The sequence below is a fragment of the Apodemus sylvaticus genome, chromosome 1 (genome assembly GCF_947179515.1).
Source record: "Apodemus sylvaticus chromosome 1, mApoSyl1.1, whole genome shotgun sequence".
Taxonomy (NCBI): domain Eukaryota; kingdom Metazoa; phylum Chordata; class Mammalia; order Rodentia; family Muridae; genus Apodemus; species Apodemus sylvaticus.
Window position 1 is genome coordinate 190,686,658 of NC_067472.1, and position 17,178 is coordinate 190,703,835.

Here is a 17,178-nt window from a genome sequence, read left to right on the forward strand (position 1 = left end):
ATTCAGGTCACAGGACACCTTTTAGGAGGCAGCTGTCTTGTTCCACCACATGAACTCCAGGGAGTAAACTCGAGTTATCAGGCTTCCGTGGCAAGGATTTTTACCCACTGGATTATCTCACTGGTGCAGAGAAGGCAGTCCTTTAAACCCTCTAGTGTGCCATCTTCCCATATGCAGAAACTAGATATGTTTCTGAGTGTATGGCATGAGAACAGAAGGAGGAACTATTTGTAGAAGCAAAGGAGCTAAGGAGAGAGGTGGAAGAGGTGGTAGAGGAAGGGGAAGGACAAATGTGAACAAAGAATGAATATATTTGTCATAGTGAAACATTCTAAAATGTGTGTGCCTCTCTCCCTCCCTTCTTTTCTCCCCCCTTCTCCATCACCCCATGTGTGTAAGTTTCTACATAGACAATCTATGGCATCAGATACGGTGGAGTTGGAGTTACAATCAATTCATGTGGGTGCTGGGAACTGAACCCAGGTTCTTTGCAAGAGCACGATGCGGTCTTATCCACAGAACTATCTCTCCAGCCCCAGAAACACAGTTTTTAGTTGAGTGAGGTGGTACACATATTCAGTCACAGCACTGAGAAGGGAGGCAGGAGGATCAGATGAAGGACATCTTCATCCACACAGCACTATGTGATACCATGTCTCAAAAAATACATATTTTAATTCTGTGTGTTAACTTTACAAAAACTAAGCCTTGTTTTTGTGCTAAGTATGCCAAAAGATTAAGGATTGTATAAGCTATGATAGGAAAGAGTTGGTAGCATCACCTCTATTACTTAAAAAAATTACTGTGACTGAACACCAATTCCTTGCCCAAACACCCAGCACAGCTCCCATCAGCCCAAATAATTGTACCAATGAAAACAGTCTATATGAGTTGAGGAGATGGCCTAATAGGGAAAGGCAACTGCCTCCAAGACTCATGACCAGAGGTTGATCTCAGAATCCAGAGGGGAAGTACAAAAGTAATTCCTACAGGTTATTCTCTGACCACCACACGCAAATTCATGCACATAATCAATGAATCAATGTTTTAAAAAAGTCAACTCTGTGGGCTATTTTCAATATAGCATAGTATCAGAGTCTAATGGTTAATATCTGCTATTCCTTTCCTGAGAGAACCTGGGCACAACACTTGGCCTCCACTGACCTGTTTCCTTAGCTGGAAAATGGAACACTGTCCCTCCTAGTAAGGCATAGGTGGATTAGAGACTAGGATGCCTGTGTACTGAGAAGAGAGGGGCTCCACTGGAAGGGACCCAGGCTGGAGCTCTGTCCATGGTGCTGACTGGTGGAACTAAGGCATCATATGCAGGCAGAATTTAGCATACCAGCGCCAAGATGCTTTATGAATGATTAGAAGGTTTCATGACCAAACAAGTTCAGAAAACGTTGACTAGTGTATCTCAGCTGTTCCTGCTCCTGCTCTTCTCCTCCTCCTATCGTCCACTTCATCAGTGGACAGCAGCACCCCACCCTATTCAGCCTGCTCTATGGAGACTATGGCTGCATGACTAGCTGAGAAGGCAGGGAAGCTGTGTGCCATTTTCAAGTCTTCCAAGAGGGATGAGGAGGGGGAGGGGAGAGCTGGCATCATTAAACAAGTCAGGCACTGTTCTCTATATTAAAAAAGCGTGCATCTGGCATGTTCCCAAATTACTTGAGCTGGGGACTGCGCCCAAGAAACTGCACCTAACACTGAGGTTCCCTCCTGATCCTGCAGCTACAGGAGGTCTGGGCATGCACTGGAATGGCACTGAGCAGGATCTAGAACAAAGCATGCCATGGTAACTGCCAACATCCTGTCCTCATTTGGTTATTGGGTCCAGAAACAACCTACCCCAAGCTCCTCCTCCTCTGATCTCCCCTTCACTGAACAGCAGCAGCCTCAAGATACAGCCTGCTCTGCAGAGAACGCAGACCCGCTCTGCAGAGAATGCAGATATATGGCTGACCAGTGACCAAAACTTGGACCAGGGAGGGGTGTGCTAATTCTATGTCCTCCATAAGCCATCCCTTTCCCAGCAGAAACAGACCACCGTCTCAACAGTGACCTTGTACCAGGTCAGCAAGGGGCTCCTCAGCAAGCGCGTGTCTTTCTGGAACTGGTTTGGAACACTCTGGGTCCAACATGGTGACCCCTCATCTGGTGCTTGTCACTTGTGCACACCAAAGTGAGGGCAGCTCCATTTAACCTCTCTCCCTTCTCCATCCCAAACTCAAGAAACAGGCAGTGCTGGGACAATTGAATAATGCCATTTATTGCCCCCACATCCCTTCTTCCATCACCAGGACAGGGAACACACAGGACCCTATCCTTTCAATGAGACTGTGCTGGGAACAGGAGGCTACTTCACACCTCTGCTACTGCAAATCCAGGAGGGACATGAATGACTTGGGTTAGAAAATCGATAAGGACCCATGGAGCAGAAAACAGAATGGATGGGAGGGGTCAAACAGTATGATTAAAAGAAAATTCTAGAAGAGAAGGAAAACCCTCTCGATGCATAAGGCCAGGATTCCCTCCATTACCAATGACACTGACGACACCTGTAGTGGGGGTGGTCTTTCCCTTGAGGGACTAGTACCAATTGATCCTTGCAGTTCTCTAAGTCTCTGGCTCCCAGACTGGGAACCTACAAAGTCCAGGTCTGCCAGGAGGTAGGGCAGGTCAGCAGAGAGGCTGTGGACAGTCCTGAGAACCAGATAGCTGCTGGTTCCCTCATACCCAGAACAGCATGGAGTAAGGAAGGAGAGAGAACCCTGCTGCTCCTTTCAGTGGTCTGGTTCTCTTTGGGCATGCCTCGAGATCGAGATCTTGCTCACTAGTAGTCCCCACCAAGGCTAAGGGGTCCTGTCCACATTCCTCTAGGGTGTCCCCATCCCTATTGGGCCTTCCTACCCCAGTACTTTGCACACACCTTACCAGCCAAGTGGTTCTTGCCATCTACCTTTCTGCCAGCCCAGATAGAAACTCTGCAGCTGCTCAGACCAAAGGCACCCCAACGGCTTGAATGAATCTTCTTGTGTCTCCTCAGCAGGGCACCCTGCACCTCATCATACTCCATGCGAATGTGTGCAGGTTCCTCATGACCCACTGCCTCCAGCCCATCCCCGTGCCCAAAGCCCTCTGGCACTCCATGCATACCTACAGCTTGGGAGCCAGAACCCTGTTTGACCATGTCCCAGTTGCCCGTGACCCCATCCTGGCCCAACAGAGCCATGGCCGCAACAGCGCCATCCCTTGGTGGGCTCACCACAATGATGCTCTCGCCTTTGCCCACTGGGATGGCGATTTCGCCTTCTGTTGCTGTGGCTTTCTTGGGTGCCTTGGCCCTGACAGCCCTGGGTGCAACCACAGGTGGAGTGCCGGGCTCTTGGGCTGACTGAAGCCAGGGCCTCAGCTCCAGCACACGAAGGGCTTGAGACCAGTCTGGGAGCGCAGGTGTTTGGCCAGGCTCTTGCTCTGTGTGAAGCTGTGGCTGCAGTCTGGGCAAGTACAAGTCTTCTTTTCTTGCCCTTGTGGATGCGCTGGTGCTGCATGAGGTTGGAGCTCCAGCTAAAGTGCTTGCTGCACTCCGAGCAGGCATAAGGCTTCTCACCTGTGTGGATGCGCTGGTGCTGCAGGCGCTGGGCCACTCGCCTGGGTGCCTGCCATGGTGCTGCATCAGCTTTGACAAGTGGCTGAAGCTTTTGCCATACTCAGTGCAGATGTAGGGTCCTGGAGGCTGCGACTGAGGCGGGGCCCAGGAGGAGATGCAGACTGGGGTGGGGACCGCTTGGTCGAGGGCCAGCTGCAAATGTTGTCATCATCCACGATGAGGATGTCCACTGCAAGGCAAGAGGGAAGGAGGAGGCAAGTCAAGAGGTGGCAGATCCACAGGGAATGCCCATGCGCAGGCTACCAATGGATTCCAGAGTAGTGAGTGGCCCAGGGCAGCTCGTGCTTTTGGGGTTCCTCCAACCTGAGGACTGCTGGGTTGGACCCATGCGTATCCAGCACACCTTATCCCATGGGACACCAACCACTCAAGGCATTTCAAGTATTTTTTGTGTTTGTAACCCATCTCCCTAATACGTGTTCTCCTTCTGAGAGCATGGCCTCTCTGCTGGTCTTTCTCTGGACCTGCAGACCTAAGGCGACCAGGCCCTCACAAAGGTCTACCAACCAGAGCTCTAGAGGGCAAAGGCTAGGGGGTGCGAGGAGAAGCACAATACAAGTGGTTCCTGAACCCCAGTCACGATGGGAGGGCCAGGCCTGTGGGCTAGGAAGTAATGGTGCCACATCTGGACATTTGTGACTACCAGGTGGGCAACAGAAAAGGAGAAACAAGTTAGGCAAAGAAGGTGGGACCTGAGCTTAGGAGGTATGCTAGCCCCTCTGCCTGGGCATGCGAGGCCCAGCCACATAGTTAGCCTCTATTACAAACTAAGTTAGACTGCTCCCCCGCCATAGACAACTACAGTAGAGGAACCTTGATCTGAACAACTGAAAACTGGATAAAGAGTGGGATGAAGATTTTTGTGAGTAAGTTGGTATCCACCGTTGCCTGCATATCCTGGTTACAGCAGGTTTCCTATTTCCTATTGATAAGAGTCTTATCTGTGGTCACCCTTATAAGTTCCTAGGTATGTCCTTTGCCCTAGTTTCTATTTCATCCAGAGATGACTCCCCTCACCAATCCAAATTCTCTCTCACTCTCTCCTCCCCATATTTGATTACTTATGTTCGACTCCCATACTCTCTCCCACACAGTTCCCTCTCTCCATTCACTCCCAATATCTATTTTATTTTCCATTCTCAATGAGATTCAAACATCTTCCCTTAGGTCTTCCTTGTTGCTTAGCTTCTTGGGGTCTGTGGATTGTAGTATGGGTATTCCCTACTTTATGGCTTTGGTGCACTTATAAGAATGAATAGACCATGTTTGCCTTTTGGGGATTGGGTTACATCAACTAGGATATTTTCTATTTCCATTCATTTGTCTGCAAAATTCATAGTTTTAATAGATTAATAGTATTCCATGTATGAATGTACCACATTTTGTTTCTCCATTCTTTTGTTAAAGCACATCTGCTTTGTGTTAAGTATCTGGCCATTATGAATAGGGCTACAGTGAACACAGTTGAGTAAGCATCATTATGGTAGGACTGAGGGTCCTTTGTGTATACAACCATGTAGAAGTGGGTGTTTAGATAGATTGATTTCAATTTTTCTACAGAATCTTGATAGTGCCTTGATGGTCACAGCTGTCCAAGTTTCCACCCCCACCAGCAGGAAAGGCGTGCTCTCTTTGCTCCAGAACCTCACAGCACAAGATGCTCCTTGAGCTTTTTCATCTAAGCCCTTCTGACAAGTGTAATGTGGAATCTCAGAGTCATTTTGACTTGTGTTTCCTTGTTGACTAAGGATGATGAACATCTCCTTAAGTGCTTCTTGGCCATTAGATATTCCTCTGTTGAGAAATCTCTGTTTTGGTTTTTTGATGCCTAATTTCTTGAATTATTTTTTCTTTCTTTCTTTCTTTCTTTCTTTCTTTCTTTCTTTCTTCCTTCCTTCCTTCCTTCTTTCCTTCCTTCCTTCCTTCTTTCCTTCCTTCCTTCCTTCCTTCCTTCCTTCTTTCCTTCCTTCCTTCCTTTCTTCCTTCCTTTCTTTCTTTCTTTCTTTCTTTCTTTCTTTCTTTCTTTCTTTCTTTCTTTCTTTCTTTCTTTCTTTCTTTCTTTCTTTCTTTCTTTATTACTTTACATCCTGATTGTTGTCCTGCCTCCCAGTTACTCATCTTCAGTCCCTCCCTACCTTCTCCCCTTCTCCTCTGACAGGGTGGAGGCCACCACTTCATATCTCTCACCCTGGCATATCATGTGTCTTCATGACTAAGCATGAAGGATGCTCTACCAATGAGGCCAGACAAGGCAGCCCAGCTAGAACAATGTATTCCATAGACAGGCAACAGCTTTACAGACAGGCTCTCCTCCAGTTATTCAGGACCCACATGAAGACCAAGCTGCTAATCTTGTCTTGTACATATGTACAGGTGTACTAGGTCATCCCAGGAATACATTCTCTTTTGTTGGTGGCTCAGTCTCTGAGAGCCCATCTGTGTCAAGTTTAATTGATTCAGAGTGAACTTCCTATCCACTCTAGGTCCCTAAATCTCCTGTCAACTCTTCCATAACCTCCCCAAGTCCCATTCAATGTTTGACTCAGGGTTCCTGATTCTGTTTCAATCAGCTGCTGGGTGGAGTCTTTCAGAATACAGTTATGCTAGGCTACTGCCTGCAAGCACAACTGTATCATTAATTAAACATTAATTTAATTAATTAATTAAGCAAGAGTATCATTAATAGTGTCAGGGGTTGGTGCTTCCCCACAGGATGGATCTCAAGTTGGGCCAGTTGGTGGTGGTCCATTCCCTCAGCCACTGTTCCAACTTTGTCCCTGCATTTCTTGTAGACAGGATCAATTTTGGGTCAAAAGGTTTGGGTGTGGGTTGATGTCTTTATCCCTTCCCTGGGAAATACAATTGTCTTTCTGTTTCTGGGAAATCTCACACACTTATTTTTTTCTAGCCCTACCATTTACCTCCTGATTTTGTAAATTTTTCTTAACAGTGGAATAATATTCTGATCTACAAGTATATCTCATTTTATTAATAAGTCATCAGTTGAGAAGCATCTGGGCTGTTTTCATTTCTTGTCTATTCTAACTAGAGTTGTTATAAATGTTAATAGTTATAATTATGTCTTAATGACTTGTTCTATCCATTGCCTATCCTATATGACCAGAACTGCTTCTTACACAGCAGATTTTCTAGAGATCAGCAGCAGCTACTAGGCTTTTCAGGTACCCAAGGTTCTATGGTTTGGTTTATCAGAAAACAAGTCATAATCTACCTGCAGATAAAACCACATTGCTATAACCCAAGGACTCATGAAAACTTTGGTATCAGGTGGTAATTTGACACAGTAAACAGTCTTGGGCAACATGAGGGAAAAAAGTGGAGTGGAATAACTCCATATCAAATATCACACTGTAGATCATGTGTCCTTAGGAAATTACTTGTCAAGAGGATTTTAGAAGAGTGCCACAGTGATGTAGAATGTGCCTGATAAATGTGTAATAAATATTCACCCCGTGAAAAGTGCATTGATTCACCCTGGAGTACATTCTTCACTTTCAATTGCAACAGAGTGCAGAACTTCCAAAAGTTCTCCCAAAGGAAACTTGAAAAACTTTCCCTATCAGCTACTCATTAGTGTCTAGCCAACTGCCACATATCATCATTAACCATGAGAAGGTGAAAGTGGTGACTTGTTGGGGGATGTTTATTTCTTCATCTGAGGTATCCCAAAGTCTCCATGCAGAGTGTGTCAGAGACACCACAGATGATAAAGTAATGAACTCTCTGTGGGATCTTATATTCATCTATACTGTTGTTTTATAATGCCTGGAATCCTGGGCTCATCTGCATTAACCCCCATAGCATTGAAAGGAAACTAAGGGACAGGTAAGCATTTCCTTGCATTATTTCATCAGACAAAGAGATACATAGACAGGTGTTTAACGTATGCTTCTACATGAATGAGATCAGGAGCTGGCCCTCACCCTTTAAGCATCCATACCTTTGCTGTGGCTGGGCAAGTAGCAACCATAGCCTTCTGTTTAAAAGTCTTCTTTTCTGTTCTAAATTGTTCATTGTCATCTAAAGCCAACATTAATCATTGTTTTGGAACTCGACGGTTTATTGAAAACAGGTCAATTCTTTGTTTTCTTCCAAAATGTGTTTCATGTCTTAGTGCTCAACTGAAAACTGCATTCAGCATGATGGGTATATGTGGGGTGGATTGAGGCTGATTGTGCCTATGAAAAAAAAAACACAAAGCAAGTGGTAAACAAAACACAAGCTTAACAATCTGAGCTTCAAAATAATCTGTGTGTACATGGGTTAAACTGTGACCGTGCTAATTGTATTTCAGAGTGCCTGAAAAAAACTGAATATGATTCAGGATCTATCTCCAGAATCTGTTTCCATAGATAGTAAAAGAGGTAAGATTATGAAATTATGAATAAGTAACATTATTTAGTCCCCAGCAATTTTTCTGATATACCGACTCAATGTATAAATTGAGACTCATATACATGATAAGAATATTAGTGACTCTTTTGAAATATTTTATATTTTCTCACTTTGGTTTCCTGAAAATTTGATACTTTGTTTTCTTGCTACTTAATTCATTTATGCAACTTTATTGGTAACATAAATATTATTTTCATACACAATTATAGTATAAGGAATGTTTGGATTCTAATGATTGAACAGTGTACTCTTTATTTTTTACTTTTAATGAATTCACCTTCAAAGCCTGTCTTGTGTCTAAGAGTCATTATGTTGTTGATCAATAGAGAAATTGTTAAAATATCTGTATAACTTTCTTCCCAAACAACAGGAATTCAAAGACACAAAATCATTTTCTGAGTTAATGTCCATGCAGTATCCTCAGGCAGAGATTCTCTAATGGGATGCTGTAGTGTCTCCCTTCTGACTAGAAGAAATCACCCCAGAACAACTGATAAGCATGGATAATAGAACAGACTCCTGAGGGCAGCACTGTCCTACGTGGTCATACCTCCAGTTGGCATTAAAGCCTTTCAATGTCTTTGCAGGATGAAGCCATGAAAACCACTGAAGAAATAGCTCTTCAGATCCTGTTGCTTTGTCAGGTTGGCATAGGGACTATAGCGAACATCCTTCTGTTTGTCCATAATTTCTCTCCATTTTTGACTGGATGTCAGCTGAGACCCACACAAGTGATTTTTGCTCACATGGCTGTGTCCAACACTTTTATTCTCCTCATGACTGTGTTTCCAAACAATATGTATGTCACTCAAAGAAATCCTCTGAATGACCTCAAATGCAAACTTGAGTATTACCTTCGCATGGTAGCAAGAAGCACAAACTTGTGTTCCACCTGTGTCCTGAGCACCTATCAGTTTCTTACTCTTGTTCCTGGTAATTTTGGTGAGCTGATGCTCAGAAGAAGTCCCAAGGCCATAAACTATTCCTGTTGCAGTTGTTGGTTGTTTGGTGTCTTTTATAATGTCTATATTCCTATGAAAGTCAGTGGTCCGCAGAACATACCAAATGAAACTAGCATTAAAAGTAAGTGGGTCTGTTTTACCTCTGGTTTTAGTGTAGGAATTGTGTTCTTGCGGTTTGCCCATGATGCCCTATTCATCAGCGTCATGATCTGGACCAGTGTCTCCATGGTACTTCTCCTGTACAGACACTATCAGAGACTGCAGTACATGTTCACTCCCCATCAAGTCAACAAAGGCTGTGCTGAGATCAGAGCAGCCCATAGCATTGTGATGCTTGTGGTCACATTTGTAAGCTTTTATCTTCTACACTGTGTTTGCTTTGCTCTTCACAATTTTTTTGTAGACTCTCGTCTGTGGCTGAGGCATGTAGGTGAAGCTTTAACTTCAAGCTTCCCCACTATTTCTCCCTTACTGTTGATCTTTAGGGATCCGAGTTATTCTTGTTCTCTGATCTTCAACTATTGAAAGCCAGTCATGGAAAATACCAAACACTGAAGACAGCTTATTAACATTGCTGGGAAAACTCTTCTCAGTAATTAAATGTTGAACATGTCTTTATGGATCAGGTATGGTGGCTCACTACAATTCCAGCACTAGGTAAGCTGAGGTAGTACAATTGCTATATAACCAATCATAGCACTAAATAAAGAGAGAGTTCCAGTCCAGCCTGTGACACAGAGCCCTTGCCCCTCACCTCTCTTCTTACTCCAGACAAAGAATATTCACAACTATCATATAAGGCCAGTGTCTTACTTTTGATGTATAAAGCAAACATGCTGAATGGGTTCTACTTTCCTCATAAATTCTGGCCACTACATTCTGAGCTTTTTAAACAAAACTGTTCTTATTTTTTTATTGTTTCTACACATTTTATCTCCTCTGTGTAGGGATAATAACACGGATGTATTAGCACATAATTGTCATTTTGCTAAATTTTATTGCAGAAAAATGCATGTATACTTCACATAGACCAATATGCAATACTAAAGCAAGAGTATGTTTTCACCTCTTCTTTGGTCTGGTTTTATTCTTCTTAAATCCTGGCATGTTGATCAAGAAAAAATACTTTGCAATATATTATTTCTCACATATACTGTTAACTTTCTTTGACTCAGCTTAAGGAAATTTTTCTAATGAATGGTTATTAAAATGGTTTATAGATTAATAGTGAAAAGAATGTGAAAAAATTCACCAATACCACATCTGATAGAGGGCTCATTTCTAAAATACGTAAATCAGAAACTAGACATTAAAACACACAACCCAATTACACATGGGAATATAGACTGAATAGTATTCTTCTCAATAGAGAAATGTTAAATGGCTGAGAAACACTTGAAGAGATGATTGACATCTTCAGCCATCAGAAAAATATAAACCAAAATTATTTTTATTCTACATCTTGCATCTGTAAGAATGGTTAAGATCAATAACTAAATAAGGGTTCATTCTGCCAGAGATATGGAGCAAGTAAACACTCCATTGCTGGTGAGAGTTCAAGCTTGTATAGCCATAATGGAAAGTAATGTGGCATTTCCAAAGAGAACTGGAAATAGATCTACTAAAACCCAGTTAGGAAATTCCTGTGACAGTGTTAAAGTATGACCTGCTAATGTATGCTCACAGTGACTTTAGTCAAAGTACCAGAAGCTGGAAACAATACCCCTCACATCCCTCATAAATTCCATGAAGTTTCCACTACACCACACTTTCATATATCCCTCAATTGAAGAATGGATAAAAAATATAGTACAAATATTCAATAGCGTGTTTCTCAGCTGTTAACAAAAAGACAGTCAAATTTTCAGAAAAAGGTTATAACTAGAAAAAAATCCTAAATTAGGCAACCCAGACCCAGAAAGATAAGCATGTAATATATTCACTTGCAAGTGATTATGAGCCATTAAGTAAAAGATAATCATGTAACAATGCAGAAACCCAAAGAGGCTAAGTAACAAGAATGGTTTTACTGGGGACGCATGAATCTACCTTAGGGTAGAAGGGGATATGGAATAGATTTCAGATGTGAACTAGGAGCTAGTTGGGAAGGGAATAGGAAAGTGTCAGGTGAGGTAGGCTGGGATGGAGAGAGAGAGAGAGAGAGAGAGAGAGAGAGAGAGAGAGAGAGAGAGAGAGAGAGAGAGAGAGAGAGAGAGAGAGAATGGAAGAGAGATTACAGAATTGGAGGCATTTGAAGTGTGATGTAGAAATGTAGCACAGTGGAAACTTTCTGAAATTGTAAGGGTGTCCCTAGTCCCAGTTGATGAAGGATTCTGACCATCTTCTGTAACCAGGAAAAGCTTTTGGTAGTGGAGCTGTATCACCAACCCAGCCGCAAAACTTTCTATCTACAATCTGCCTTGCTTCAAGGTATGCTGGGGCAATGGTGGCTCACAGATCACAGCTTATAGCTATAACAACCAATGACTGGTCTAATTTGAGGCCCACACAAGAAGGAGCCCCTGTCTCCCACTGCTGGTGTGACCAGGAACAGGATACTAGATAGATACATATACTAGATACAAAAGGAGGTTTGTAAACTCTGTTACATGGTCAAAATTCATTTCTTCACTAGATCCATGGCAATAACTTCTGACTCTTAACTTTATTACCTTTGAAAAAACATAACCCTCAGAATGCATTCATCTTTCTTGTCTTTACCAAACACTTCTTTTTAACTCTTTGCCAAGGTTGGAGCAATATTATGTTGGCTCAATAGACAAATGATATAGGTGATTTTAAGTTCATAGTCATAAAGCTCCCAAAATAATATAAGAACTCCAAAGCCATAGAAGATATAAAATGATCTCATATTCTGTTAGGCTATGTCAAGTCCCATATTTTACTTTGCTCTTGAAATTATAAATTCAAGTGTTCACATGTCATCCTATCTTCTCACAACAGTTATTCTATGGACCTGAATATATTCTCTAGAGTTTCTAGCAGACCCCACATGCATGTCATCTGCTGCTTGTGTTATAGTCTCATTTCCCCATTAGTTTCTACCCACATGTCTGCCTACATAGCTAATTTTACACTTTCTCTTTAATACACTCACAATTCCCTCTTTCTATTTTTCTCTCTACCTCCTTCATTTCTCCTCCTCCTTCTCTCCCTTCCTCTCTTCCACTTAAAAATATACTCATTAATATCATCATAGTGCATGAGCCAGAATATTCATGTAGATGTCAGAGGGCAACTTCCAGTAGTTGAATGGTACCATCTATCATGTAGATCCATAGGATTAAATTTATATAGTCAGGCATATCTGCAGCCCCATCCACTAACTAAACCATCCAATTAAATATTTTGTTGTTTTTGGTTTTTTTAGGTACATATAATTTATCTGGGGCAATAGAGGTGCGGCAAGACCTGAAATTTGAGATCATTCTACTATTATTTTTTTTAAAAAAATGATTCCCTTTAAATCCTGTTCACTTCCCCACCTCCAAGGAATCCCCTTACACCATCTCTCCAACATTTCCTCTCCCCTTGTACAATGAGGATATCCCCCTGGTATCCCCACCAGGGAAAATCAAGTCTCTGTGGGGTCAGGCATATCCTCTTTGATGAAAAGCAGACAAGACCTCACAGATAGAAGAGTATACCACACGGATAGGCAACCTTTTATGGATAGCCTGTGCTCCAGTTTAGGACCCAAATACAGACCAAGTTGCTTATCTACTATATATGTATGGAAAGGCCAAAGTCTAGTCCCTGTATGCTGTTTGGTTGGTGGGTCAGTCTTTGAGGGTCCCAAGGGTCCAGGTTAGTTGACTCTGTTGGTCTTCCTGTGGAGTTCCTATGTCATTTAGGGCCTTCAATTCTTCCCCCAACTTTTCCACAAGAGTCTCCTAGATCCATCTCCTGTTTGGCTGTGGGAGTCTGCATCTGTCTAAGTCAGCTGCTGGTTGAGTCTCTCAGAAGATAGCCATGGTAGACTTCTGTCTACAAACATAACAGAGTATAATAGCATCATAAATTGGTGCTTGTCCATGGGATGGATCTCTAGTTGGGTCAGTTTTGGTTGGCCATTCCCTGAGTCTCTGTTCTTTCTCCCATCTCAGGATTTCTTGTAAACAGGATAAATTATAGGTTGAATGTTTTGTGGCGGATTGGAGTTTCTATCTGTCTATAGGTTTCAGATACCTGATTTTATGAGTCTCTGCTAAGGTCACCCCTGTTAATTTGGGGGCATCTCTTCTATCCAAGGCCTCTGGTATATCTTTGAGATGCTCTGCACCCACACACTCACCAGTTACAGATTTCCATTATTTCTCATGGCCATCTGCCATCTCTCCTGTCCCTCCCCATCTCTCATCCTAAAGACTCCAACTTCCAACCCCATTCACTCTCTCATGCAGCTTCCTCCATCCATATGCCTCCTATGGCTATTTTATTCCTTCTTTTAAATGAGATTCAAGTACCCTAGTTTGTGCCTTTCTTCTTATATAACTTTTCTGAGCATGCCCCTGGTAGGGTCAGCATCAACCTGTCTTTCCACCACCTCAATGAGATAGCTTAGGAAGTCTGTGAAGGACTCCCTCAAACTCTTGGATAATGTTGTCAAAGTAAGCAGAGAGATCTAGAGGGGTGCAGGCCTTAAAAGCAAGATTGTCCACTTGATTAAAATAAGCATGAAGCCAGATACATTAACCTGAGTGACAGGGTTAATGTATGCCCCGTGGGCAGTTAAGCATGCCAAGAGTAATGTTAAGATTGTATTTCATATTAATACTAACCTGATTTTCAACTGAGCCATGGTATACAGACCTTTGCTTAAGAAATACAGCAGGGTCAAGCACCACCTCAAGGAGATTATATCAGTTGTAATGTCCCTACTCACAATGCTGTGGCAGCCATAAGGAATAATGATATCCATAAATGGGTTGTTGCCCCTCATGATTTGACCTTGGTGTGGGCCCAATTGCCTTTCTGACAGCCTCCATTATTATTAAGGCCTTGGTCATCAAGTGTGTACAGAGGACATGCCCTCCTCGTCAAGGTCCCCCTGATTATACCTGTTGGGGTCATGTCAAGCCTCATCACCTTAGATCAAACTGTCCCTCAGCTAGGCCCAAGTTCAGATGTCCCTGTTGTAGCAAATGTTTCCACTGGGCTAGGGATTGCCATTATTGAAACCAGCACGTCAATTTCAACTCCAAAAGGAACACCCCTCAACTATGTCAGCAAGAGAGAGCCCTGCTCAGCCAGAAGTCTTTTGGGCATTGTCTGCATTTCCTCACTCCCTGATAATGACTGAACATTTAGATCGTATACCTGTTAAAGAGTTGGTAGACATGGGGAAGACATCTCTATAATAATTAAAAATGAATCATTGAGGTTCCCCCCATTGGAAATTTCAGCCTGGCCCCACCATTATAGAAGTTGGAGGCCAACAGTTCACCAAAATGGCTACATGACCTGTTCAATAGCAGGACTTGGATGGAAATTGGGGATCTTTTACACCTGTTGTGCCTGATGTTCCCTGCAACCTCTGGGAAATAGATGTTCTGGAAGACATAGGTGCCATCCTTACTACAGATGATTGGGCCTTTTTTAACAACATATAACATGACCAACCAGGTCTCATAGGTCACAACGTCATGGGTCACCCTCAATTTTAATGGCCACTGGCTACCCAGCACCAATTAACATCAAGGTACCTGACCCTTTATCTTTGACCTGGCTCTCTGAAGCCAAAATATGGTGAACCATGGACCCATTTTGGAGCCTAAGCTTTCTGCTCTCAATGATCTGTTCTTGGAACACTTAGGTTTGGGTCATTTGGAATGCTCAACCAGAAGAGATAATACTTCCATTATTGTAATTAAAAAGAAGTCAGAGAAATATAGTCATCTACAGGATCTGAGAGCCATTGATGAACCTATGGGAAAAATGGAGATTAACTCAAATGGGATGGCCTCATCTTAGTGCTATCCCACCCAAGTACCATGTGATAGTCCTAGGTTTTAAAGATTGTTTTTCCAGATCTCTATGGCTCTCCAGGATAGATGCCATTTTGCCTTTACAGTCCAGGAGACTCATATGAATAAACAAAAGATATCACTGGACAATCCTGCCTCAGAGTATGAAGAATAGCCTGACCATTTGTCAACTATATGTGGCTGGGACCATGCAGAGATATCATTACATGGATGATATATGATTGTACACCCTAGCCTGCCCTAGCTTAAAAGGGTGTCCTCTCAATTGTTGCTTAACTTAGAAAAACTCAACTTGAAATTTGCTACTGAAAAGACACAGAGTGTGTCCCCATATCCCTTCCTGGACTTTTCTATTTCTGACAGGATTAAGCCCCTGGCCATCTCCATTGTGACCAAAGAATCCTACTCCCTTCTGGAGTTACAAAGATTATATGAAACTATTAACAGTCTCAAGTCTTTCCTGTGCATTCCAGACCAGGTGAAGTACCTCTTTTCTCTCTTGGAGTGGTCCTCCTACAGGTTTAAACTAATATCTGAGGCTAGCAACCTACTAGAGGAAATTATGATGTTCCTATCGCTATCAACTCTAGAAATACATGATCCAGGAAAAATCCTTCTAGCTTTAATTCTGTGGTCCCTTGAGGGAGTCCCAGAAGTGTTATGGCAAAATGAGCCCCTCATGTGTTTGTGCCATGCTCACTCTGATCTACTTAAGGCTACCTCCTAGTTTGAGATTGCTTTCCACATCGCCTTTAAGCCAAGAGGCCTAGCAAATGTACCACATTTTCTGTATCCATTCCTCTGTTGAGGGACATCTGGGTTCTTTCCAGCTTCTGGCTATTATAAATAAGGCTGCTATGATCATAGTGGAGCATGTGTCCTTATTACATATTGGAGCATTTTCTGAGTATATGCCCAGGAGTGGTATAGCTAGGTCCTCAGGTAGTGCTATATCTAATTTTCTGAGGAACCACCAAACTGATTTCCGTAGTGGTTGTACTAGCTTGTAATCCCACCAGCAATGGAGGAGTGTTCCTCTTTCTCTACATCCTCCCCAGCATCTGCTGTCACCTGAGTTTTTCATCTTACCCATTCTGATTGGTGTGAGGTAGAATCTCATGGATGTTTAGAGTTGTATTTTCCTGATGACTAATTATCAGGAATGATGTTAATAATGTTGAACATTTCTTTAGGTGCTTCTCAGCCATTCAGTATTCCTCAGTTGAGAATTCTTTGTTTAGCTCGGCACCCCATTTTTAATAGAGTTATTTGGTTCTCTGGAATCTAACTTCTTGTGATCTTTGTATTTATTGGATAGAATGGATACAGAAAATGTGGTACATTTATACAATGGAATACTACTCAGCTATTAAAAACAACGAATTCATGAAACTTTTAGGCAAATGGATGGAACTAGAAAATATCATCCTGGGTGAGGTAACCCAATCACAAAACAATATACATGGATGCACTCACTGATAAATGGATGTTAGCCCCAAATATGGGAATACCCAAGATACAATTCACAGATACCATGAAGCTAAAGAAGAAGGGAGACCAAAGTGTGGATACTTCAGTCCTTCTTAGAAGGGAGATCAAAAGACCCATGGGAGGAGATACACAGACAAAGTGTGGAACAGAGACTCAAGGAAAGGGTATCCAGAGACTGCCCCACTTGGGGATCCATCCCATATACAGTTACCAAACCCAGACACTATTGTGAATGCCAACAAGTGCTTGCTGACAGGAGCCTGATATAGCAGTCTCCTGAGAGGCTCTGCCAGTGCCTGACAAATACAGAAGTGGATGCTCACAGCCATTGGACTAAGTACAGGATCACCAATGGAGGAGCTAGAGAAAGGACCCAAGGAGCTGAAGGGGTTTGCAGCTCCATAGGAGGAACCACCAACCAAAGAGTACACATGGAGCCACCCATGACTCCAGTTGTACATGTAGCAGAGGATGGACTTATTGGACATCAGTGAGAGGAGAGGCCCTTGGTCAATGCCTCAGTGTAGAAGAATGCTAAGACGGGTCAGTGGGTGTGGGTAGAATAGTGACCAGGGGGAGGGGAGATGGGATAGGGGATTTTCAGAGGAGAAACAAGTAAAGGGGA

At 42.8% G+C, this 17,178-nt stretch overlaps 1 protein-coding gene and 1 pseudogene across 1 annotated transcript; one reads left to right on the top strand and one right to left on the bottom strand.

Annotated features, from left to right (window-relative positions):
* Positions 1 to 2,899: 2,899 nt before the first annotated feature.
* LOC127665965 (zinc finger protein 787-like) lies at positions 2,900 to 4,004 on the bottom strand (annotated as a pseudogene).
* Positions 4,005 to 8,629: 4,625 nt separating this feature from the next.
* On the top strand, positions 8,630 to 9,579 carry LOC127683207 (vomeronasal type-1 receptor 4-like). The gene has a single exon (XM_052180277.1). The coding sequence runs from the start codon at positions 8,668 to 8,670 to the stop codon at positions 9,577 to 9,579; it is 912 nt and encodes a 303-aa protein (XP_052036237.1). The 5' UTR covers positions 8,630 to 8,667.
* The last annotated feature ends 7,599 nt before the right edge of the window (positions 9,580 to 17,178 follow it).